At 38.2% G+C, this 26,119-nt stretch overlaps 2 protein-coding genes across 4 annotated transcripts; one reads left to right on the forward strand and one right to left on the reverse strand.

Annotated features, from left to right (window-relative positions):
- Positions 1-593: 593 nt before the first annotated feature.
- prodh2 (proline dehydrogenase 2) lies at positions 594-10,524 on the forward strand. Of its 3 annotated transcripts, XM_079801630.1 has the most exons (12): positions 1,076-1,139; positions 1,265-1,771; positions 2,100-2,203; positions 3,788-3,978; positions 6,111-6,237; positions 6,726-6,797; positions 6,902-6,982; positions 7,059-7,202; positions 7,313-7,479; positions 8,991-9,101; positions 9,177-9,265; positions 9,355-10,524. In XM_079801630.1, exons 4-12 carry the CDS (start codon positions 3,791-3,793, stop codon positions 9,534-9,536), a joined length of 1,161 nt encoding a protein of 386 aa, XP_079657756.1. In that variant the 5' UTR covers positions 1,076-1,139; positions 1,265-1,771; positions 2,100-2,203; positions 3,788-3,790; the 3' UTR covers positions 9,537-10,524. The 3 variants fall into 3 exon arrangements, with proteins under 3 accessions (XP_079657755.1, XP_079657754.1, XP_079657756.1); XM_079801629.1 differs by lacking the exons at positions 1,076-1,139; positions 2,100-2,203 and adding an exon at positions 594-684 and having other exon boundaries at positions 1,524-1,771; XM_079801628.1 differs by lacking the exon at positions 2,100-2,203 and having other exon boundaries at positions 1,057-1,139.
- Positions 10,525-12,628: 2,104 nt separating this feature from the next.
- On the reverse strand, positions 12,629-19,252 carry tbx6 (T-box transcription factor 6; the record flags this gene model as incomplete). The annotated part of the gene is made up of 8 exons (XM_079801627.1): positions 12,629-14,261; positions 14,347-14,581; positions 14,768-14,829; positions 15,721-15,791; positions 15,922-16,065; positions 17,531-17,798; positions 17,905-18,115; positions 19,183-19,252. 8 exons carry the CDS (start codon positions 19,250-19,252, stop codon positions 12,629-12,631), a joined length of 2,694 nt encoding a protein of 897 aa, XP_079657753.1.
- Positions 19,253-26,119: the final 6,867 nt, after the last annotated feature.

A 26,119-nucleotide genomic window follows, 5' to 3' on the forward strand; every position in this document is an offset into this window, starting at 1 on the left:
TAGCTAACTCAGTACTTCAAGTTAGGAGCGATTAGCATGCATGAGTAGCCTACTACAAACTCAAAACTTGATTGTTGTGCTTACTTAAAATTGGGAACATAACTCAAAAAACTGGATTTAACTGATTACTTCAATTTTTTTGAGTTAGCCCAACTTATTCGGGTTTACAGTGTGCCAAACTTTATGAATAATTTATTTAATTATATTGCCATACAATGTCATAAATTACATCTTTCTCTCTTCTTCTGCTGTTATCAATCTCCCTATTTTTCTCTCGTTTTGAAAGTTGGGTAAACACTCTTGTTGAGTTTTTCTTTTTGAGCAAATTCAAATACCAAAAATATATATTTAATATAGTCTCTCCTTCACCGCTATAGAAGTTTACCCAACTTTCTCTTCTGAGAAACCCTTAATGTGAAATGGGTCAATGCTTCCAACTTGTTACAGAAAGTGTGATGTTAATGCTGATAAAACAGAGAAAATGTTAAAGTCCCTTTTTTAAAGATGTTAAAAGACCTCTGCAGCTGTTTTGCTCAACGTTTCAGAGTCACTGTGAGAAGTTAAAGTGTGTTTGGAGTTAATTTTTGGCTCTTGTTTGTAAGTATCGACTGTTCGGGACAAAGTCTAGCACAGTCTTTTGTCCAACACATCACATTAGTGTCTGTCTCCTTCCCAAGATCCAAGGTCAGTCTGACATCTGCTCGTTTCCCTTTCTTATCATTTTGCTGCATTTTTTTGGCATCTTTTTTTTTTTTTTAATGCATCCTAATGAGTATGTAATTATTAATTTAATCAATTGTAGTCTCAGTGCTTTTTCAAAATATTGACTATGCTGTGACTTAAGAGTGTGGTTCCAAAGCCAAAGTGTACCAAATTTGAACTTCTTGCCAAGCATTAAAAAAGTAGCTATTAATGTTGTGTCAGTTTTTTAAAGAAGTTGGGGCATAATGTATCTGCCCCTCAACCTTAATGTCCGAAAGTTCAAACGACACGTCAGTCATTAACCAACATGCCTAAAACGAACCTCCCCTCTCCCTGCCCCATTCATTTGCCCTCATCCTATCTGTTTATTTGCACTGGAAACATTGCACAGAACCTGCATAACCACAACCGGTTGGTCTTGGGATCAATAGTTACAGGTGAGAGAAGTTATTTTCAAAATTTCAGCCTTTTCGCCACACTTCTGTGGTAGAACCATCTTTACGGAGCTGGACACTAAAGGAAATCTTTTTCTGCTTCTTTCCCATGTTTATAATGCTGACAGGTGTCACTGATGTTCGGTCTGTCTGTGGAAACCAAATCGTGTTGGTCTGTTTATGTAGATGTGGTTGTATGTATATATATATACAACACACATGAGCTGAATGAGCATTCAAATTGCACAATATTAAAGCACTGCTGAAAGAACAGCTGCAATGTGCCACTTCTGCAACTCTTAAGATTAGATTTGTGCAGGGATCAATAGTTCACCACTTCTGAGTTTCATTAAAAAAAGCCTGTCTTATTGTCAATTGTCCGAGCAGTGGAGATGTGTTCTCTTCTTCGGCCTCCGGTGTTAAGTCGTTTCATAACTGTGCGGCTCAAGAGTGTGGCTCCCCCGCAGTCCCTGGCGTCCAGACGCGGTCAGGACCTCTGTAACCCCTCGTCCCCTGGCTTTCTGACCTTTGAGGATCCTCAAGCATTCAAAGTGAAGAGTTTCTGGGAGCTGATCCGAGCCCTCGGTGTCTTTAGGCTTTGCTCGTTCCCTGTGCTGGTTAACAACTGTGGTAAGGTGAGAACATCAGCAACATCTAGATCTTTGGGTTAACCACTAATGAAACAAACTTACTGAATCAATGTAAACCTACAAAGTCACTATTCATAATTACTAATTGATTAAGGTTTATTTAGCACATTTCTCAAAACATCGCTTAGAATGAGTGTCAAATGAATGTCCATATGGCAGTAGATGGTACTCAACCAGAATGCGTTTTAAGATAATACAAGTTATGTGGTTAGTAAACATCATGTATTCAGTTAAGCAGACATACACCGATCAGGCATAACATTATGGCCACCTTCCTAATATTGTGTTGGTCCCCTTTTTGCTGCCAAAACAGCCCTGACCCGTTGAGGCATGGACTCCACTGGACCCCTGAAGGTGTGCTGTGGTATCTGGCTTGCCTCCTTCCCATAGTGCATCCTGGTGCCATATGCTACCCAGGTAAACGACGCACCCGGCCACGTGAAGTAAAAGAAAACATGATTCATCAGACCAGGCCACTTTCATTCATTGCTCCGTGGTCCAGTTCTGACGCTCACATGCCCCCTGTTAGCGCTTTCGGTGGCTAACGGGGTCCGCATGGGCACCCTGACTGGTCTGCGGCTGTGCCGCCCCATACGCAACAAACTGAGATGCTCTGTGTATTCTGACACCTTTATATCAGAACCAGCTTTAACTTCTTGAGCAATTTGAGCTCCAGTAGCTCGTCTGTTTGATCGGACCACACGGGCCAGCCTTCGCTCCCCACGTGCAAAAATGAGCCTTGGCCGCCCATGACCCTGTGGCCAGTTCACCACTGTTCCTTCCTCGGATCACTTTTGATAGAGACTGACCACTGCAGACCGGTAACACCCCACAAGAGCTGCAGTTTTGGAGATGCTCTGACCCAGTCGATTAGGCATCATAATTTGGCCCTTGTCAAACTCACTCAAATCCATACGCTTGCCCATTTTTCCTTTTTCTAACACATCAACTTTTAGGACAAAATGTTCTCTTGCTGCCTAATATATGTCCCGCCCACTAACAGATGCTGTGATGATGATGAGATAATCAGTGTTATTCACTTCACCTGTCATAATGTTATGTCTGATTGGTGTATAATGAAAATCCGTGTCTCATTTGTTCAGTCAATTTTTGATTTTAATATTGAAAGTAGAAAAATGAAAAAACAGCTTGTTTAAAAAAAAATTCAGAAAAACGAAAACCGAGATTACGGCTTGATTTTTCGTTTTTCGTTCAGAGGTAGAAAAATGAATAAACAGTTTGAATATTCGGTTTCTACACGTGGGAATTATACGCCCCTTTCTGCTGATTGGTCAGCCAAAGATCAAACTATTCCGTCATCAGTTCTTCCTCAGTTCCGCACAGCAGAATAAAAGTCCTGCGCTGCTACAGCTGTACGGATTCTTAACGCGTTTATTGCAGCTACATTTCATATTTTTCTCATCAAACTACCAGACTAACGAATGGCTCGAAACAACCCGTACCAAGGCGAATGGACTACATATGCCGTAGTAGGTTAGAATATAGGTTATCACAACTTGTAATTGATGCTTGAGATTTTATGTATTGTCATATAGTGCATTAGCCTGGCTCCGCCCTCCTACGTACTTCCGATCAATTTTAATTTTCCTTCAGTACTCCGTCTGGGATTGCGGTATATCTCTGGTTTTCTCAGATCAAATTTTAACCGGTCCAATCAGCGAATAGAGGGAGTGGCTGAGAACGATGACATTAATGTTGTGCGCTAGTTTGAGATGACATATGTCACGACCAAACGTTAGCGATTGGTTATGCCAGATCCAGAGCGGCTCTGGGCAGATCCAATAGTTTTAAACTGCAACAGAGTACCCGCCTTCAAGGAAGTTAACGCTTATGAATGGAGAGTGGCCAGACTCTCTGTACAAATGAAATGTACGAGAGTCTGGTAAGACCAGGCTAATAGTGCATAGCGTCCTGGAGAGGATGGTCCACACAGACAACATAATTACAGTAATGTTTCTTGTTATCTCTTGTCTAACATAGCTAATGACCTTCACAAGGATGATTTTGGGTAAGCGAGGTTTCTCCATGGTCGTACGCCCATCTGTGTACGCTCAGTTTGTTGCCGGCGAAACAGAAGGTGAGATCGCAGACTCCATGCAAAAGATGAGCTCGCTTGGGCTCCACCCCATGTTAGCCGTCCCCATTGAAGAGGACCTAGGAGAGGGCACTGGGTAAGACATTCAGATTTTTCCTTAAAAATATATAATCTGACTTTAATAAAACAGCATAGAGTGAATCAATTACATTTTTGCCTTTATGAGGACATATTTTTGTAAACACAAAACATACATCATTTATTTAAAAAAAAAAAACCTTCCACCTTGAATTTTTTGCACAAATTAATTTGTTCACAAGAGAACAACACTGCCTCGGCCCTTTGCAAAGCATTTGTGTCAAAACTGAAACATACTTGGGGCTTTACTGAGCTCAGAAGCTGAGCTGCACCACAAGACCCACTGAGCCCAGATATGCAGCTGCACCATGAGACCCACTAAGCCCAGAGGCAGAGCTGCACCATGGGACCCAGTGGAGCTCCATGTTATACATTTCTCAGACTTTTTTGCCCAATTGTTCCATATTGTACAATGATATTCTATAAATTATGGTGAATTTGTAGTGATGCGAAATACAACCCCAAATCAGAAAAAGTTGGGACAGTATGGAAAACGCAAAAAAAAAAAAAAAAAAGAAGTGATTTCTAATTTTACTTTGACTTGTATTTCATTGCAGACAATATGAACACAAAATATTTCATGTTTTGTCTGGTCAACTTCATGTCATTTGTAAATATGCATCCTTTCCTGTCATTCAGACCTGCAACACATTTCAAAAAAAGTTGGGACAGGAGCAATTTAGGGCTAGTAATGAGGTAAAATGGTTAAATGATGTGATTTGAAACAGGTGATGTCAACAGGTGATTGTAATTATGATTTGGTACAAAAGCAGCATCCAAGAAAGGTCTAATCCTTTAGGAGCAAAGATGGGCCGAGGATCGCCAGTTTGCCAACAAATACGTGAGAAAATTATTGAAATGTTTAAAAACAATGTTCCTCAAAGAAAGATAGGAAGAGATTTGGATATTTCACATTCAACAGTGCATAACATAATTAAAAGATTCAAGGAATCTGGAGGAATTTCAGTGCGTAAAGGACAAGGGCGCAAGCCTAAGCTGAACAACCGTGATCTCCGATCCCTCAGGCGGCACTGCATCAAGAATCGTCATTCATCTATAAGCGATATCACCACATGGGCTCAGGACTACTTTGGCAAACCTTTGTCAAGTACCACAATACGTAGTTACATCCACAAATGGCAGTTAAAACTGTACTGTGCCAAAAGGAAGCCCTATGTTAACAGTGTCCAGAAGCGCCGTCGACTTCTCTGGGCTCGGAGGCATCTGGGATGGACCATCACACAGTGGAAACATGTACTGTGGTCAGATGAATCAGTATTTCAGGTATTTTTTGGGAGGAATGGACGCCGTGTGCTCCGGACCAAAGAAGAAAAGGATCATCCAGACTGTTACCAGCAACAAGTCCAAAAGCCAGGGTCTGTCATGGTATGGGGTTGTGTCAGTGCCCTTGGCAAAGGTAACTTGCACTTCTGTGAAGGCATTAATGCTGAAAAGTACATAGAGATTTTGGAGCATAATATGCTGCCTTCAAGAAGACATCTTTTCCAGGGACGTCCATGCATATTTCAACAAGACAATGCAAAACCACATTCTGCACACATTACAAAGTCCTGGCTGCGGAGGAAGAGGGTGCGGGTACTTGACTGGCCTGCCTGCAGTCCCGATCTGTCTCCAATAGAGAATGTGTGGCGCATTTTGAAGCGCAAAATGTGACAACGAAGACCCCGTACTGTTGCCCACCTTAAGACTTGTTTGCAGGAAGAATGGGACAAAATTACACCTGAAACACTTCATCACTTGGTGTCTTCAGTCCCTAAACATCTTTTAAGTGTTGTGAAAAGGAATGGCAACATTACAAAGTGGTAAATGCTTTACTGTCCCAACTTTTTTTGAAATGTGTTGCAGGTCTGAATGACAGGAAAGGATGCATATTTACAAATGACATGAAGTTGACCAGACAAAACATGAAATATTTTTTGTTCATATTGTCTGCAATGAAATACAAGTCAAAGTAAATTTAGAAATCACTTCTTTTTTTTTTTATTTGCGTTTTCCATACTGTCCCAACTTTTTCTGATTTGGGGTTGTAGTTTGCAATATAGTTTTGATTTAAGTGGTGGGATTGTAGAATATTTCATTCTCAGCAAGTACTGACTTTGACTTTGACAGGGAACAGCGATATGAAGACAACCTGGCAGCCATGCTGGAGTGTGTCCACATGTCTCACATTAACGGCTGGAGTAAGAATCCCATGATGCAACTGAAGATCACGGCACTAGTCAGCCCTGAGCTGTGTGTGGGTGTTTCCTCTCATCCCAATATAAATATTGATTATTATGAATTGAGATGAACAAAGATAAAGGTTTTTTGTCTGATACTACCAGCCAAAATATATATATATATATATATATATATATATATATATATATATATATATATATATATATATATATATATATATATATATATATATATATATATATATATATATATATATATATATATATATATATATATATATATTTTATTTATTTATTTATTTATTTATTTTTAAAGAACTCTCATTTGCACACCAAGGCTGCACTCATTTGATCAAAAGTACTGTAATAATGTGAAATATTGAATATATTCTAAAATGTAACTTATTCCTGTGATGCAAAGCTGAATTTTCAACATTATCCAGTCTTCAGCGTCACATGATCCTTCAGAAGTCATTCCAGTATGCTGCTCAAACAAGTGCAAATGTTACTAGCAGTATTAGTAACTCTATTAATCCCTGTTCAGGTTAAGATGACTTCTCTGCTGAAGACAGAACAGTATGATCTGAACTTGCTTGTGAGAGCCATGGAGGGAGAGGTACAGATATTTTAGCTTTTTTTCTGCAGCACACCACAAGCTTACTATAATCAGCTATTTGTGTCATTCTTATTGCTTTAGATGGTTTTCTTTTCAACCGATAGGAAGTCATGTTTTCTGGCCTGACTGAGAGTGAAAACACACACTTACTATTTGGCCTTCGGAGACTCAACAAAATAGGAGAGGTACCAACATTTAAACATACAAGTTGACAAAATGATAGAAAGTTATTGTTCATGCTGGGAATGGCTGTGTTTATAGGCAAGTGTTAATAAAGTCCGTGTTCTGGTGGATGCTGAGTACACTTACATGAATCCTGCCCTGTCACTCATCACCATGGCGATGATGAAGAAATTCAATCAACAAAGTGCCTGGATCTGGAACACATATCAGTGCTACCTTAAGGTTGCCACAAACCTTCATTATTTAGTGATGTTTAAAAAAAAAATCTTGAAACAATCCCCAGTCTATATCTCTAATGGATTTACAGATATACTTTGCTTCTTCACATGCAGGAATCAAGGAATCTATTACTTGATGCCATTCAGACATCCATCGATCAGACTTTCTGTATTGGCGTTAAACTCGTCAGAGGTGCTTACATGGACAAAGAGAGAAAACTGGCCCAAAAAGAAGGGCGAACAGATCCAATTCATGAATCATGGGAGCATACTAATGTCAGGTGATTCTTTGACTCCAAATGACAAAAAAAATATGGAAAAAAGTAATCATGGGAATGAATAACCTGCAATATCAGGGAATTTTAAGACTGAACATTTCTTATAGTGATTTTATCGATATTTTATTGGGAATGCATTACTCTTTCTGTATATGCATCTATAAAATGTATATAAATAAGTAAAAACTATTTCCATAATATTCACTATATTGCCAAAAGTATTGGGACACCCCTCCAAATCATTGAATTCAGGTGTTCCAATCACTTCCATGGCCACAGGTGTATAAAATCAAGCACTAGGCATGCAGACGCTTCTACAAACATTTGTGAAAGAATGGCTCGCATTGAGTCAGTGGACTCAAGTGTGGTACAGTGATATGTGGCCACCTGTGCAATAAGTCCATTCATGAAATTTCCGCACTACTAAATATAACACGGTCAACTGTTAGTGGTATTATAACAAAGTGGAAGCGATTGGGAACAACAGCAACTCATCCACAAAGTGGTAGGCCATGTAAAATCACAGAGCGGGGTCAGCGCATGCTGAGGGTCACAGTGCACAGAATTCACCAACTTTCTGTAGAGTCAAGAGCTACAGACCTCCAAACTTCATGTGGCCTTCAGATGAGCTCAAGAACAGTGTGTAGAGCTTCATGGAATGGGTTTCCATGGCCGAGCAGCTCATCCAAGCCTTACATCACCAAGTGCAATGCAAAGCCTCGGATGCAGTGGGGTAAAGCACGCCGCCACTGGACTCTAGAGCAGTGAGACGTGTTCTCTGGAGTGACCAATCACGCTTCTCTGTCTGGCAATCTGATGGGCGAGTCTGGATGTGGCTGTTGCCAGGAGAACGGGACTTGCCTGACTGCATTGTGCCAAGTGTAAAGTTTGGTGAAGGGGGGATTATGGTGCGGGTTGTTTTTCAGGGGTTGGGCTTGGCCCCTTAGTTCCGGTGAAAGGAACTCTTAATGCTTCAGCACACCAAGACATTTTGGACAATTTCATGCTCCCAACTTTGTGGAAACAGTTTGGGGACGGCCCCTTCCTGTTCCAACATGACTGCGCACCAGTGCACAAAGAGTCGGTCCAAAGAGTCGGATGAGCGAGTTTGGTGTGGAGGAACTTGACTGGCCTGCACAGAGTCCTGACCTCAACCCGATAGAACACCTTTGGGATGAATTAGAGCGGAGACTGAGAGCCAGGCCTTCTCGTCCAACATCAGTGCCTGACCTCACAAATGCGCTTCTAGAAGAATGGTCAAAAGTTCCCATAAACACACTCCTAAACCTTGTGGAAAGCCTTCCCAGAAGAGTTGAAGCTGTTATAGCTGCAAAGGGTGGGACAACTCCATATTAAACCCTACGGATTAAGAATGGGGCGTCCCAAAACTTTTGCCAATATAGTGTATTTATTCAAATATAATACAATTACTTTTTCTCCTTGCATTATGTGTTTTGCAAGTGCTGAAAATCCTTTTAGGACCTTTGTTTTTAAATGTCTTCATTTTTTTGCAGTTATAATGGCTGCCTGGAGATCATGCTGAACCTCATTTCAGAGAAACCCGAGCGCTATATGATTATTGTGGCCACTCACAATGAAGAATCAGTCAGACAGGCAGTGACTCGGTACACCTTCTTAAATCGCTCATTCCATTGACAATTCATTATGGACAGTGTAAAGAAGATCTTTCTGTGTTTCAGGATGGACGAGTTGGGGCTTCACAGAGACGGCAACACTGTCTGTTTCGGTCAGCTGCTTGGCATGTGTGACCATGTCTCTCTTACTCTAGGTGAGAAGTCTCATTTTATTCAGTAGCACTGAATGTATTCATTTCCTTGCCTCTCTGGAACACCCATCACATTCATCATCTCTTCTCAGCCCAGCATGGTTTCTCTGTGTATAAGTCAGTGCCGTACGGATCAGTGGACGACACACTGCCCTATCTGGTGCGAAGGGCTCAGGAGAACCGCACTGTGCTCCAGGGAATCCGCAAGGAACGAGATCTACTCAGACAGGAGCTCCGCCGCAGACTCAGAGATAAGATCTCAGGGGCCAGATAGAAAACCGTCAAAAAAGAGAGAGAGAAGACTTTCAATACATCCTAACTCAAATGATTGCCATGCATTTGAGACATTAGCCTTTGAAAGTCCTTCTAAGATGTGGAAAACAGTGCCTTCTAGTGGACTTTTGATGATGATTTAGATTTGAAGTGAGCATGAAATCAAATTTGGCCCTTTCTTAATGCATGTCTGGTCTTATATAATTGCATTAGAATCAAAATGCACAATTCATCAATCATCAAATTATTCCAAAGCAAAAAAGTTTGCCTTACATATCCACATATTGTAACATATCCACATCAGAAACATTCAGTGGACATTCAGTGGTTTTTGTCAGTTCAAGAACGACAACAGTGTGAAAATCGAATAAAATATATCAAACCACTTTTCTAACATGTACTTATTTGAAGTGTCTCTCTCAGCCCCTTGTGCTGGAGTGTAGTGCTGTTTACCTAACCTTATTTTAAACCCTCTCTTTGTCCATCACCAAATGGAAAAGGAGGAAAGAGAAATGAATGGAGGTGGGAAAATGAAGGAGGGGGTTGAGGTAATTATCACCTGGACTTTAATGACTGTTCCTCAGTTTCTAACGCTCACCCACTCTCAACACCTGACCATGAGCAAATGTTGTGCAGAACTGGAATCAACCCTGAAGGCCAGCTGACACTCAAGATGGGTAAAATACGATTGTTTTCACAGATGTGTGTTTTATTTGTTTAATTTTATTTGTTTTATATTCTCATGTTCTATCAATTTGAATGTGTAATACTTTCTTCTTTCTTTCTGAACTATCTGCACCCAATTGCATCAGTCACTTATCTTTTATTGTGGTTGGCTGGCAAAATGCATCAGCCATATCCTAATTGTTGTCAAGAGTTTCAGTAGGTGTCTTTATCTTACAATTTGAATAATAGAGCATCTGCAAATGCACACTAACCTGTTAACTTTTTGCCTCATTAAGTATTTGACCAATTAAATAATATTTACTAATAGATTGTATTTCATGACTGGAATAAGGAGCACTGGGGGGTATTCCAGAAAGCAGGTTATGTGACATACCTGGGTATGTTTAAGAGTAAGTAAGCGGATAACCTTAACTTTCAGTTCCAAAAACGGAGGTATCTTTCAAGTAGCCATAGCAACTCAATCTCTGAACATAACCTGCTCAAGAGTAGGTTATGTCCCAGGGTTAGTGTGCTTAAAGTATTCAGATGTGTTTTATATAATTAATATAGTTCTATTAATATAACTAAATATGTTATATAGTTACAGTTATATAACATACAATATTATATATTCATTCTAAATAACTATTATAACAAGATAATGTGTTAATGTTAATTAAATTCAAATATATGTATTATTTATTTTATCACAGATGGATCTGCATTCAATTAATTAGCAGCTCTTATCAAAGTCAAAATCATACTAGAAAAGAAAGGTTTCTACATTGTGTTTATTTGACAGGATTATGTAAAAACATATTTCTGAAAGGACTTCAGTTAACATTCTTAGCCCAACTACGCTTTTGCATGCTAACTAACATCATTGTCGAACGTTACTTATGCGTTACCTATGCTGTATCCACAAGTCTATGGCAATTTGGCGGGTAAATCTATAAAAATCATTAGTGAAATCTATTGACCAATCATACTTCATACCAGTGTTAATTTTGACAGCAAACTTGGATTTAGTTTTAGTCAGTCTTTTGACTATAACATTTTAGGCATCTGAACTGTTTTAGTTTTAGTCTAGTTTTAATTGACTATAATAAGATTTTAGTTTTCAATAGACTAAAGTTCAGTACTTCAGTACACAGAAAGCAGTCTGAGAGGCAGCTTTCTGTGTGCACTTTCATGTCGTCGAACTTTTTCAGACTTATCCACGTCTGCTCTTCTGAAGTAGGACCATGGTTGCGCGCACTGAGTCTGGGAACTGCCGCCTTCTATTTTGCCATCAATTGATTAGTGTTCAAAAAATACTAGGAAATCATTGAACTTCATGTGATCCTACAAGAGTGATTACTGATAGGCTGTCTGCAAAAAAACAAATCTCTTTTTAAAGAAGAACACAAATCATCCACTGACTTTCAAAGCGGCTACGACTTTCTACTTCGAGGGCCTTGATAGAAATGTAATGGAGTAAAAAGTACGATATTTGTCTTTCAAATGTAGTGAAGTAAAAGTCATTAGTTTCCAGAAAAAATACTACTCAAGGAAAGTACAGATACTCAAAAAGTGTACTTAAGTACAGTACTCAAGTAAATGTACTTAGTTACTGTCCACCTCTACATCAAACAAACAATATAATCCTTAGTGAATAAAGAATAAACGAAAAGGTTGCAAAAATTAATTGCACAACCACCAAATAGGTGGCGATGTGCACTAAGATGGTTATGTAAACCGCCATTAAACAAAAGAAGAAGAGGAAGTAGTGGCTCGCTTTTTCTTAGCGTGTTTCTTTAGTGAATCATTGATCCATTGCTCGGTTGAGAATGTCTTGTGTGTTAACCGGGAACATACTCTGAACAGCATACCTCGAGTAAGCAAGGTTTGGGTTAATCAACCGAGAGTTCAAGGTATATATGACGGTAAGTTAACCTAGCTTTCTGGAATACACCCCTGGTGTGTTGTAAAGTATGTTTACAGTCTACAATTTCAGTATAAAAGTGTAGGCTACAAGTAGTTTTTGGGACCACCATATAATATGGGTTTGATGTATACACACACACACACACACACACACACACACTTTAAACAGTTAAACTCATTCAAACTTTATTTTGTAATTTAAGAATACAAATAGAATTAAGAAAAAAATATACATCATTATTCAAGTTCATCAAGCTTCGGTTAGGATAAAATATACTAAAAACCTTCTAACAATCCCATGAACAGCATAGTTAAGATTTTCTTTTTCAACCATAAACGTCAAGAAATTTTGCATTTTAAACTACAATGTTTGGGTTTGTCTCACATGACCTCCAATGCGGTCATAAAATGTGCAGTGCTTCCATCATTTTCAGAGCAAAGTCATTCATTGATGCAGTATCCTTACAAACTTTGCCTTACATGTTCTTATTCAGTTTATCCTCAGTAAACTGCTCTTCCACCAAGGTCAAAGTAGGGCCCTTGACCATGAGCATGGGAATGCTGTGGCTGTCTATAAATATGCCTGAGGGGTAAATGCAGGGAGGATCGAGGATCCTGGCAAAGGCGGAGTGAGTAGGAAGGAAAGGGGTTATAAAGGGATGGGGGAGCAGAGGAGGAGAGTGAGGGATCAAAAGGAGGGAGCAAGGAAGGGTGCAGTACCATATCTGGCAAATAGGGGGCAGCAGAATTGAGCTGCGAGAAGGTGCCTATCTCAGTGGGAGCTACAGAAGGGTATGCGTTTGAGGAGGTAGGACATTGTGGATGGTTTGAGATTGGAGGAACTGGGGGATTTAAATGAGAGGAACTTGAGGTTTGGATTGGGGGATAGGACTGGTTGGTGATTTGAGAGGGGTTTCCCGCTTGGGGTGGAATATGAGGGAAGGACGGATTAGGGTATGACTGGGTAAAGTTAGATTGAATTTGGGTCGGATTTGGGATCACAGGGACACTATGGAATGAGCTGGATGAGGGCAGAGTCAGATTCTGGAGAGGATGTGGAGCAGATGGGATAGAAGTTGGGAAGTGGTAAGAAGTGTGAGATGTTGCTGGTGCAGGGTTTGGGACAGGGCCAGGAGTAGTGTGTTTCGGCAGAGATGCAGGGAATGAGTGGACCGGGTATGCTGTGGTAGGGTGCAGTGTGTTGGAAACCGACTGCATAGGGCCTTGATGGATAACATTGGTGGAAGGGAAGGAGAAGGATCCAGTAGTTGAATAAATTGGGTTTGGAATTGCTGAAAAAGTGCACAGACCTGAGGATTGGGAAACTGGGAAAGATCCAGTTGTTGGAGTTTGAGTCGATCCATGGGTACTCAAGTTGAGGTTAGGGATCTGTTGAACAGGGGGAAATTGGAAAACTGATGGGTTTGGATTGGAAGAGTTAGGGGTGGACTGTGCTGCTGGAGGGAAGGGGAATGCTGTTGGCGTCATATTTGGGTTAGAAGGGGTGGGAATTGGGTTAGGGTTGCACTGTGACACCGTTTGGAAGGATAGGGCAGATTGGGGTAGACTTTGACATGGAGGGGATGTTGGATCTGGGTCGTTTGAGGACTGCACTGGAGGGAAGGGAAAGGCTGTTTGGTTTGGGTTTTGGATAGCAGGAGTTGTTTCATTGGATGAGCTCAATCCACCCTCATCCACCTGATTTTGGCCGGGGTCAATAGTTAACCCAGAACCTTGACAAGAAGAGGGGGGGATAGATTGGAAAGGTGGATTTGTAGGCGTATGGGGACTTAGGTTGTCTTGGGATTGGTCTGTCGGAAGAATAGAGTGGTAGGTGGAGTGAGAGATGGGAGGGTACGAAGAGCCTGGGGGAGAGGTTGTAGAGGAGGGCATAGTCGTAGAGGAATTTAGACCAGGATAGTCTGATGAAGGTATAGAGGAATATGTGGACATAGAGGGTGTCGACGAAATTGTGGAGGGCTGGGCCAGCTCAAGGTCAGAGTTCTGTGTAGAGGACACCATGGAATAGATGGAAGATGCCTGAGGCAAAGGCACTGGTTCATGTGATGAGGATCTGAGATGAGCAGTTGGGAAAGTTGATGTGTATCCAGAAAGGCCCATCATTTGACCAGACCTGTAACAAAACGTAAGACTATCTTAAATAACCCTGCTCAAAAACATTGAAAAAGTTTTTATTAAAATTGCTGGTAAAGACTTACCCGTCCATCAGTGTGTTGTTTACATTATTTTCAGGGGTTGTGTGTGGTTGATTTTCCATTGATGAGGGAATCTCAGAGGTCAAGAATGCTTGTCCAAGGACTGTCTGGTCTGGAACTTCTGTATGAAAACCTGAGTCTGTCATCGGGAGGGCGGCGTTCATAATGGAGAGGGCGGAGCTTGGGAGTTCCACCGATTGTGGGAGGAGCTCAGTGGAATCACATGGGTCGCATGACTCTGAAAGAGGGAAGCAGAGAGAACAGTTTCATAAGCAGGGAAGCAATATTTGAGAAACCAAGTACATTTTTTGACTAAAGTATTCTTTTGTGAAGAGAATATAATAAAACTGGGTAATGTCTTATATATTTTTGTGTTTCATTTGTGTCTTGTTATAGATTCTAAATAATACATTATTATCCTCACCAATATCCAAAGATTCCTCTTGATTGCATGTTGTTTTCCTCTTCAGCCTTGCCTCTCTTTGTCTGAGGAAAACAACAGAAAAATATTCCGCTCTCATTTCAGATGTCTTAAATAAGTAATTATGTGTACTATTAGTGAATTATTAGTTCTTAGTTCATAGTTTTCAGTCACGTGACTGTCGCAGAGTTTTGGAGGGCAAAACCGCCATAGAACTCCACAGACCTGCAGCACAAGCCTGTCAAATTTCCATCTTAAAACAAAAAGATGTGAACAAGATACAAGTTTTGGGCACTTATGATCTATATACAGTACCTGCTGCAGTATTTCAGTCACTAAAAACAGAGGGACGTTTTTTAAAACGCTTAACGTTAAAAACACTTAGTTGCACCAATAAGGATTAAACTAAGCAAAATTTAACATTATTCAAGGATTTTAAATTGAGTTGCATCACTTAATTTTAAACACAGATTAATTACGCAGTAAAACCGTTACAATTAAAGAGCTGATCGAGCAGCAGACGAAGGGTGAACTGACGACAGGCTAAAGAATCCTTATTTGTGCAACCCACCCTTAAAGTGCCGTAATGTACTAAAACAGTGATATTAATGATCAAATTCAGTTTACACCTTTTTGATGATGCATACTATATACAGGTGAGTATATGAGCCAAGAATATGAACACAAAGTGTTTTCTTTATAATGGGTTTCGATGGGGAAAACACTTCACGAGCAACCTCGTGTTGCATTAATATTCTGTGTTAATCTGCTTTCCTGTACAACGTAAGCATCATCAATAAGGTGTATGTTGAATTTGGTATTTTAATATCACTGTCTTACTGCATTAATACTGACTATAAACCTGGAAAGCCTTGTTTTGCCCTCCAGGTGGGCGTTCCTATAAGCGTGTGACGTCACGTGAAAACTATGAATTGGTGTATGTGTGTTTAACTTACTTCTTGCAGTTCATGCCATTCTCTCTAAAGCCTTTTGCAAAAGGATTTGAGTTTATTTTCAGTTCTGTGATCTAGGAGATAATAAGATTAAAAATAGTTTTCAGTCAGAAATTATTAGTTTATTGAATGTACTAATGGAGAAAAAATATGTGTGCTAAATACGTGTTGAAATTATTTGACATTAATCTGAGAAATGTTCACCCTGCTGTTCTGGTATGCAGTGACTGTAATAAACTGTGTTTCAGGGAAGGTGAAAGAGTGCTGGGCTCTTCCCCACATCAGCACATCACGGGCCTCGATCACATGGACTCGTGGCTGGTATCGGTGTAGGGAATGGAGAATGATCTTTAAGAGAAAGAGAGTGGGTAATCACTGTTACAGTTGTGGTATTGTTGAGGTACTGAGGAATTTTGTTTAACAAAGTCATGATGAAACAACACTTTATAATAAGTTTTATTATTGTGCCATGAACAAACATTTTATAGTGCTTAACACTATTTGGGTACTAAAGTCACACCATATCAAACCAAATGGCATTTTATTAAAATTATCAAATAGATAAGCAGTTCAGTAATGAATACAGAAAGCATTAGAAAACTCACCGGTTGCCAAACGTTAGTGGCATATTTATTTTAAAAATATAAGTTAATCAGAAAAGGGAAGTAAGATTTAGCAAAAGTCTTGTATCATTTGTTTGCACCCACAAACTTGGGTTGATCTTTATCCACAAAATGAAACTCATTCGAGTGTACAAATATTTTTCCGGACCCACTTTATATTACAGAAAGCATCTTAAAGGATTTGTTCACTTTTAAATAAACCTTTGCTGATAATTTACTCACCCCCATGTCATCAAATATGTCCATGTCTTTCTAAAGTCGAAAAGAAATTAAGGTTTTTGATGAAAACGTTCCAGGATTTTTCTCCATATAATGGACTTCAATGGGCTCCAAACGGTTCAAGGTCCAAATGACAGTTTCAGTACTGCTTCAAAAGGCTTTCAGCGATACCAGATGATGAATAAGGGTCTTATCTAGCCAAACGATCAGTTTCTGCGAGAAACCGAGCAGTATTTATGCTATTATTTTACCTCTTATCAGATGAACGTGATCATCTCTGAGCTCCGCCATAACTTCCGCTAAGTGAGGTCAAAATACGAGCGTGGTCATAGTTGTATACGTAGATGCCTCATTAGCGCCTGCACGGATCAGTAAAATGAGGCATCTACGGTCGATATATCTATGACCACGCTCGTATTTTGACCTCACTTAGCGGAAGTTATGGCTGAGCTCAGAGATGATCACGTTCGTCTGATAAGAGGTAAAATAATAGCATAAATACTGCTCGGTTTCTCGCAGAAACTGATCATTTCGCTAGATAAGACCCTTATTCATCGTCTGGTATCGCTGAAAGCCTTTTGAAGCTGCACTGAAACTGACATTTGGACCTTGAACCGTTTGGAGCCCATTGAAGTCCATTATATGGAGAAAAATCCTGGGATGTTTTCATCAAAAACCTTAATTTCTTTTCGACAGCAGAAAGAAAGACATGGACATCTTGGATGACATTGGGGTGAGTAAATTATCAGCAAAAGTTTATCTAAAAGTGAACTAATCCTTTAAGTATTGTAAAAAAATATATATATATATGTTTTGTTTCATTTTAACAATAAATTACACTGCTGACATATTACACTTTTAAACATCTTTGTAAAGATATTATAGAGTGTTACCAAAATGTAGTATAATAGAATAGTAAAATTTAAAGGAAATTATAGGAAACGGGTATTGAAAGATGCCTTTTTACTCACATATCCTTGTGCGTCCAGAGTGTTATTGGTGAGTTTGGCCCGGTGGAAGGATATGGTTCGGTTCTGCCAGTGTTCTCCAGTTGCAGGTGAGTCTGGGTGGATGAAGACACGGTCTGGCAGCCGAGCCTCTGCGCCGCCAACCACTTGCCAGCTGTCGTCTTGGAAACGATAGCGAGAGGAATCAACTGGTACAATGTCTAAAAGAAGAATGTAACGCAGTGTTGGGTTCAGCCCTGACAGCTTCATTCGCAGCTGTGGAAACATTCTCCTGAGGAGCAGAGAAGGATGAGAAAGTTTAAAACATTGAAATTTGACCAAATGTGTCGTAGTGTTTACTGATGGATATATTCTTTCCGTACTCAAAATGTGCTCACCTGCCCTTCTTAGTGACAATCATCTCGGTGCCAACTGTGCTGAACTGCTTCCACAGTGACGCATTCTCAAGCTCCATTTTGACATTGTCCTGTGGAGTCCCAGGAGCCTCTGCAGTGGCGGGAGGAGGCTGCAGCAGTCGAGGGGGAAGCCCACGGGCTGCCATGTCACACGTAGTGGGATACAACGGCACATGTGCAGAGGGTTCACGATCTATGGGAGAGACGGGCAGACAGAAAGCAGATGGTGATATCTGTACAACTTTTAACATCAATGGAAACTTTGCATTGCACAACAGGTTCTTTATAATGGAAAAGGGTTCTATTAAAATGTCCTTTTTACTAGAGGATAAAAAGGTTCACTAAAAGGTTTCCTGGGGTACCAAAAATGGTTCTTATTTGGCATCGCCAATTTTGGAACCTTTTTTAGAGCTAGACGCCGAATCCTCAGAAGTCTTGACGTGTTTGACAATGGTTTGATGAGTGTTTTATCAGTGAAACATACTGGAAAGTCTTCTAATGCACTGCTTATCTCTATTCAACACTAAGGCCTGGTTTCACAGATTAAGCCAGGATTAGACATTTAAGTAGCCCTAGAGAAAAACATAACTAGTGTGCATCTTGAGACAAAACAATGGCATTGACATATTTTAAGATATGCCAGTGCAAGTTGCTTTCAGTTAAAACAGCTCAAACATGCATTTTAGTCTGGGACTATAGGCTTAAACCTTGTCTGTGAAACCAGGGGCCAGTTGCATAAATTTAGCCATTATGTTTAGACTGTGTCTTAAGAACTAATTTGACACACTAGCAATTAGTCAAGAGGTAATCAGTCTTACTTTTCTGATTCAAATTAGACCAATCTAACTTTTAATGTAACTGACTTAAAAAAGTTAAGAACAGTCTTGAAGAAAAAAATTGACGACTAACTTTTAAGACTAGTCTAAGCAGTTTATGCAACCGGCCCCTGGGGTTAATATTTGCGACTTCTTCTAAGCACTCAGGACTCTTTAAAATAAAGGTTCTTTATTGGCAGAACATGAAGAACCTTTCCTATGCACAAAAGACTCTTTTTATAGGTTCTTCATATTTCTTACACTGAGAAAAAATGTCTCTTTAAACAACTGTTTGGGGAACCCAAAACGATTCTTCCATGGAATCGCTGTGAAAACCACCACGTGGAACCTATTTTTTAAGAGTGAAGGATTGTTTCTCATTTAAATTCATGCACATTCCTTCTATGATTTTCCATTGCACTGAAAGATCTGAACTCTGTCTTACCTCTATAATAGCAGTCGCTCAATCTCTGAGGTCCCAGGGCCAAACTAGGGTACATTTCCACACCCAGCATGTTTCTAGACGTCCTTTTGTCCTTGCTTCACTTTTGAGTTTATAAATATCAAATCATTGAGCTTTCATAATGGAGGAATACTGTTTCAAAGTCTTCTGCTGTCTCTGATGACCGCTCCTTTCTGTATCTTCTCTTCTAATGCCTCTGCGTTTGTCTCCTTGTGTATTATATAGGTGAGCGCACCTTCACACGTTTACCAAATGGTGAGGTCTTCACACTTCATCCCTCTTCTTCTGTTGCTTCAGGGTCCATCTTTTGGGCCCAGCACTCCTGGTCTTAACACACTGGCTAAATAAACACTGTTTCTCATACACACACACACACATTGCTTAGCACATCAAACCTAAAACATCAGTGTGGTACTTTTGCTTTATCATGGACTGTTACTTTCAAATAGCTAAAACTGTAAGAAGAATCCAACGCTAGTAGAGTTGTGTCTGAATTGAGCGGTATCTGTGATTCTGTATCCCGTTGTAACGGCCCACAGAAATGAAAAGTCATAAATTATGTTTCTTTAATATCATAAATAGTTCTCAATGGGATTAAATATCACTGAAATCTTCCACTATTTAGATGTTGCTCCGGAAAAATGTACCATAGTAATCTCATGTTTCCTCACATGATGCGGCAAATTTATCCAAAACTACAACATAAACAATTTGTCCTACGGATATGATATTATAACAGCACTTTTTTCCCAAATTGCTTGTATAAAAATGAGCTATAACAGAGATAATACAGTATGATTAAACACAACAATGAAATAGTAGAGATTTATATTCATTCATGGTTTATTTCCCTTACAGTAAATTTGTTTTCAATGAATTCAGATTAGTTGTGCATTAGCTATCATGCTACAAATGTAAAATGTTGTTTATTAACTAGGTTCATGATCATTTATTTTTCATTTTTAATTCATCTTCATTCATAATATGCTAACGATTACCTAATACATTCTGTAAAACTTGTTTATTTTTATTTCATGTTGGCTATTACATTAATGTTAGCAAATTGAACTACACTGTAAATATACATATTTGTATAATATACATTTGGAAAATGTATAATAATTATATTATTATAATATCACATTACATTACATTATTCCAGCATCCCCATGACCCTATAGGTCAAGTGGTTTGGGAAATATATTACATGATATGATACAATATTATACTATACTGTATTATATTTTATTATATTCATTTTTGGTTATGATTTAAGAGTGCACTGTAAAAAAAAAAAGTTGCTGACTTAAATTTTTAAGTACAATCAACTTGTACTGTTTAAGTCATTTCAACTTAAATTAAAAATGAGTTGAATCTTGTATAACAAAAAAAGTTATGTTGATGAGTAAAAAACATGTTGTCATAACTTATTATGTTTTTAGAGCGTGCGAGTGACATGCTCACAAAAGAATTTCGTCTTTCTTGAAGAACTACGACCTCATGGATCTACCAGCTGACTGAGCACCAGGTCGATTTCCTCCCACAATGAAAGAGGAAGGTCAAAATGAAAATGAATGCTAAAACTTTTATGATGTAATGGCACAATCATATATGGTCTGTCTGGACCACTACCTCTATCCATATATGGATTTAACATTGACCGGATGAGGAGTAGTGGATTTATTGTTTTGTAATATGAAAATGAGTTAATATCCCGTTTAACGTTGGCCTTTGCCCTCGGCTCAGTTGGTGGTGAGGGGTGGGTCGCAGGTGGAGGCGTACGACAGACAGTTTGGTCTTACTGCTGCAGTTTGGTCTCTAAAGTAAACACAGGGGTTCAGACACTGCATCCAAATGTCTTTAAAAAAGCAACAACTGCTTTGGATCATGACACAACTGCCTAAAGATATAGTTCAGGTTGTGTACACATAATAATAGTTTCATTTAGAACTAAAGAAACGCTTTTGTGTTGAGTTTAGAGTTTCCCGCCCTTTTGTTTTTAAATCTCTAACTGTCAAATCCTTTCAAAGCACCTCACTGTTGATTTTCTGAGCTCAACCTTCCTAATAAACACTGTCAACACACACTCAACGGGTACTTGATATCTTTCTTAAAATGTGCGCACGTTTGGTTTTGGGATTTTAAATCGTTTCGTACCGTTAACAGAACATAAGTGTGAGCAGCTCTCTTAATTTGAGGATATACTCTTCTCCTCTAAGCAAGTAAATGGCCAGAGATATTGAATTTATGATCCACGTTGTTATAGTGTTCACAACTATTACTTGGGTTTATGAGTAAGTCACAAAAAAAAAGTAAGCTATTCCATGACTTTTTCTCTGTAATATTGTGAAAGGGCTCACATACACGCCTAAAAATAGTTTTTTTATTGTAATCTATAGTTAAGAATGCTTAACCTTTCCATTGTTCAAAGGGTTTAGATTATTAAAATGTTCTTCACATTAAAGGGGAAAAAACTGAAAGGTTCTTTGGGGAACCCAAAATGGTTCACTGTGGAAAACCACCTTTAAAACCTTTATTTTAAAAGTGTACTGGCTATTCAAAATGGTTCTGCTCTTGGTACAAGCCGAAGAACCCTAATCTGGTGCCGTTTAGATAAATGTTCCATAAAAAGGGAGTTGTCCCAAACTCTGACGGATCATCATCAGACTGCTTCAGCTTTACTTCACCTTAACATTGTTGTTGTAGTTGTTGTTTTCGTTGTTCCTTCACAGGCACGTGATAAAGCAGGGCTGTGAGAGCGAGGGGAAGTGGAGGTGTCTGTCTCAGAGGGGGGTGGATGTCATTACTGTCGACAGTGTGTGTCCGTTACAGAGTTTACAGGGACTGTAAGGCCTAATGGCAGCTAATGTGTTTATGAGTGCCCAGGTGTGTGTCTTTAAGCAACAGTAGCACGACTAGACTAGCCGTAACAAGGCCGTTTTAGTGTGAGGATAGTGAGTTGTACTGTGTTTAAATCCGCTAACAGTGTTATTAAACTGCTGCAGTGCCGGTTAATTCCTTCAATAGATTTCAGGAGGTACATTTGACAGATTTGCAATTTATATAAAGACTGTATGTAGGGAAGAGTGGGGCACAAAGTAACACTTTTTGACTTTCTCAGTTTGTGTAAATTCACTTGGGGTTCAGAGTATTTCTTTTTCCCACATAATTTCACACGTTTAGTACAATTATGTGGTTTTGTTTCATTAATACAGTGTATACTTTTTTCTTGATTTACCCCAAAATAATGCAAATGAAATGTGACAACATGCCCCATTGGTGGGGTAAATTGTAACATGACCTTATGGCAGCTTAAAATGTTATCTGATATAATCAAAAAAATTAAAGACAAACTAAAATATTTTGTCAATAAAATACAATTATTAACTTTTTCATATAAAATGGCATTTTTTAATATTTAAAAATAAACACATTTTGACTGCAAAACGATGAGCCATACAGCATAGTTCAAAACATAATAATAACTAATAACTTCTGAGCATTGACTCTCAGTCTTTATTCACCTTTTCTCATGGTTTCATAAAAGTATAGAATATAATAGCGTAGTGTAGATCAGCGTTAAATAATTATCTCAACTGTCAAATAACAGATATAAGATTACAATAATATCAGATTTGTCTCGTTTTAAATAAACACAAAAAACAGAGATGAAAAATGTACTTAAGTAAGAAATATACTTTTGCTATGGTTAAATAAATGTTCAGTGATATCTCCCAGAGATTTTTTAATTTTGGCGCATTTTTTCTCTAAATAATGTTGATATGGCAACTAGTAAATATACTACGTTTCGTCGTGCTGGCATGTGTGGAAAGTTTTAAACCATGTGTACCAGTGTTGGGGAAAGTTACTTTGAAAAGTAATGCATTACAATATTGCATTATTCCCTTAAAAAGTAACTAATTGAGTTACTTAGTTACTTTATAAGAAAAGTAATGCGTTACTTTTGTGTTACCTGGGCTGGGCTTGTTTTTTTATAACAAAAAAGTAAAACTTTTATGCAAATGTAAAGTTTGTTTTTCAAATGTAAAAAGTCAAATGTATATATATTTTTTTTTGCATACAAATTTTACTTTTTTGTTATTAAAAAAAAACCTCTTCACACCAAAAATTCAAATTCACGCGTGTACAGTAGAGGACGCAGCTCAAACAAACCTTTCAGCTGCTGCCATTCTGGATAATGGAAGAATAGGACACAGGAGAAAAAATTTAAACACTTACTTCACCAATAAAAACAAAAAAAATATTTTTGCTCATGGTTTAACTGAATCATCGAAGGTTAGCAGCAAGACATTGATCAACAAAGGTAGATTAAATGCATAAAATATTTGTTTCATTTAATAATTAATTGGAGGTTTGCATATATTCTGATTTTGCATTTGACGGAGTACTGAATCTTTATTGTGCAAGTGAGGTGAATAAATGCTCACATTTATTCCAGAACTACAATAACATGTTTATACACAAAGCCTCTGCACTTACTCTCGATTTCAGGAGAGCTGTCAGTCGAATAAATATGAAAAAGTAACTTGCGTTACTTTTTTGAAAAAGTAAGCGTGATATTTTGTTGTAAACTTTAAACAACAAAGTGTCAATTTACTAGTTACTTGAAAAAGTAATCTGATTACGTAACTCAAGTTACTTGTAATGCGTTACCCCCAACACTGGTTACAACTAACCCCACGTTAGGTTTTGCCCCACTCTTCCCTACAATCATAATTGTATACACACATGCTGTTATTCATGAGTATGTTCAAATAAATGTTTAAATGGTAACACTTTAGAACACTGTTCCGTCATTAATGAATAAATACACAGGAACAAATGAGTAACGAATTAGTATTAACTAACAAGAAACTGTGATTAACAAATGAGTAAGTAATAGTGCTTAGTCAAATCTATTAGCTAATCAATAACTACTATTATTTCATACCTCCCAGAGGACTACTAAGAACTATTCAGGAAATAGAGAGTCAGTTTTCTTGTTTCCTCAGTACAGCGGCGTTGTTCTGTGATTAGATCATCTTTGATTTAGGTTTGATTGTGCACATGATACTGGGACGTTTCATAACTTTCATTTACTTGATTATGCCCAAAGGCTCTACATGAATATTTTGTTCAGTCCAACACATCACCCAACTAAAAGATACGCTCAGTTCATATTCAGGTCGAAATGTGTTGTCAAATGTATTTGTCAAAGGTGTAGGTGTATGAAACGTATCATTAACTCTGCTTGCATAGTTCCACCATTCAAATAACACAAAAGCTGATTTACGCAATTATGTTTCATTCCGAAAATTCTTAAAAGAGCTTGCACACCCCTTGTAAAAAGAAGTGTATGTGTTTAATTAGATTGATGGTGCACTTTTTAATGAAACTTTAAAAACGTTAATGCCATATTAACACTTTACTTTAAAGCGGGGTTCGTACTGTAAGATGAAATTCCAGGACTCAAGGACTTCAAGCACTACTTTTTCAAGGACTACAATCAGAGATCTCACTTATCAAACTATATCTTTATTATCTTTCAAAATCTAAGTAAAGGTAAATAGATAAATAAAAATAAGCTAATAAAACTTTAACTATTGAAATATACTAATGACAAAGATAACGTTTTCCTTATTCAAACTGATTTTTTTCTCTCATGACTATGATTGAGCTGAAGAATGAAAGCTGTCTCATACACTATCATATTTCTATGAGCAATATCACACTCATAGCTGAAATGGTTCAATATCTATATCAGAGGCTGCAGCATTAATTTTGCTTACTGTTTTATCAATTAAACACTAATTTCACATATTGTCTTTCAATAATTTAAGCACTTTTCAAGTACATTTTTATAAATATGGCTGTTTTCAAGGACTTACATTTCAAAAAGTAAAATTAAAGTACTTTAAGCACCTTGTACAAACCCTGTTTAAAGTACATTGAATCTTTTGTCGTGCTTTAAAGAAGTACACTTATTTTGAAGTGTTGACTAACATATTAAAGCACATGTAAATTAATTGATTTTAAAGCCACAATATGTAATTTTTCGCCGTTAGATGTCGCTTATTCAAAACAAAGGCACTGCTCGATGAGGCCTTGATTTCGTGGCGCTTTTATTCTGTCAATGACGAGCGTTTCCGCTTCTTCCGAGGTATCACAGCGCTGTTTTATCATATTACATACTGTACATTAATTGAGTGTGTTGAAAGTTGTTATATTGCTTCTCTCTGCGATCGCTTGGTGGCTGCTACGAGACACTTGTTCACACTGCAGTGAGCTAGATCGATATTAGGCATGGTCAAACATGCTCGCGGTAAATCAAGAAAACCAGATTCAGACAATAAGACTAACTGTGTTGAGCTGGAGAACAATGATAAGTTTTCTGTCCATGATTGATCCAAACAGTTGCTCACCTGTCTAATAATACACATCATATATTAAAGCATCTTTGGTGTTTCCATGGTTTCTACAAAATAAAACCATAAATCGAGGGTAAAGCGGGTATGCGACGCAAGGATATGGTCCATTTCCTGGTTAAAATTGCTTTTTTTTCATTTGGGATAAAATAAGTACACAAGTCAACAAATATAATATACACAAGTATAACATTGTTCTAGTGTTTTTTGGATATTTTAAAACAAAAAAACTTACATATTGTGCCTTTAATATTAACTGTAGTGTTGTAAACATTCGTAATGAAGTTGTCATTTAGTATATTCAGTATATATTAACTTTGAATGTAATAATGTAATTTAAATATTGTAATCAAGAACTTACATGTGCTTTAGCATGTTAGTTATCGCATCGAAATAAGTGTACCTATAATGTAATATCAATATTAAATGTAATACTGAGCAACACATTACAGTAAAAAAGATGCACTTAAACCATATTTTAAAGACAATAGATG

This window comes from Gobio gobio, assembly GCF_949357685.1.
Source record: "Gobio gobio genome assembly, chromosome: 20".
Lineage (NCBI taxonomy): Eukaryota > Metazoa > Chordata > Actinopteri > Cypriniformes > Gobionidae > Gobio > Gobio gobio.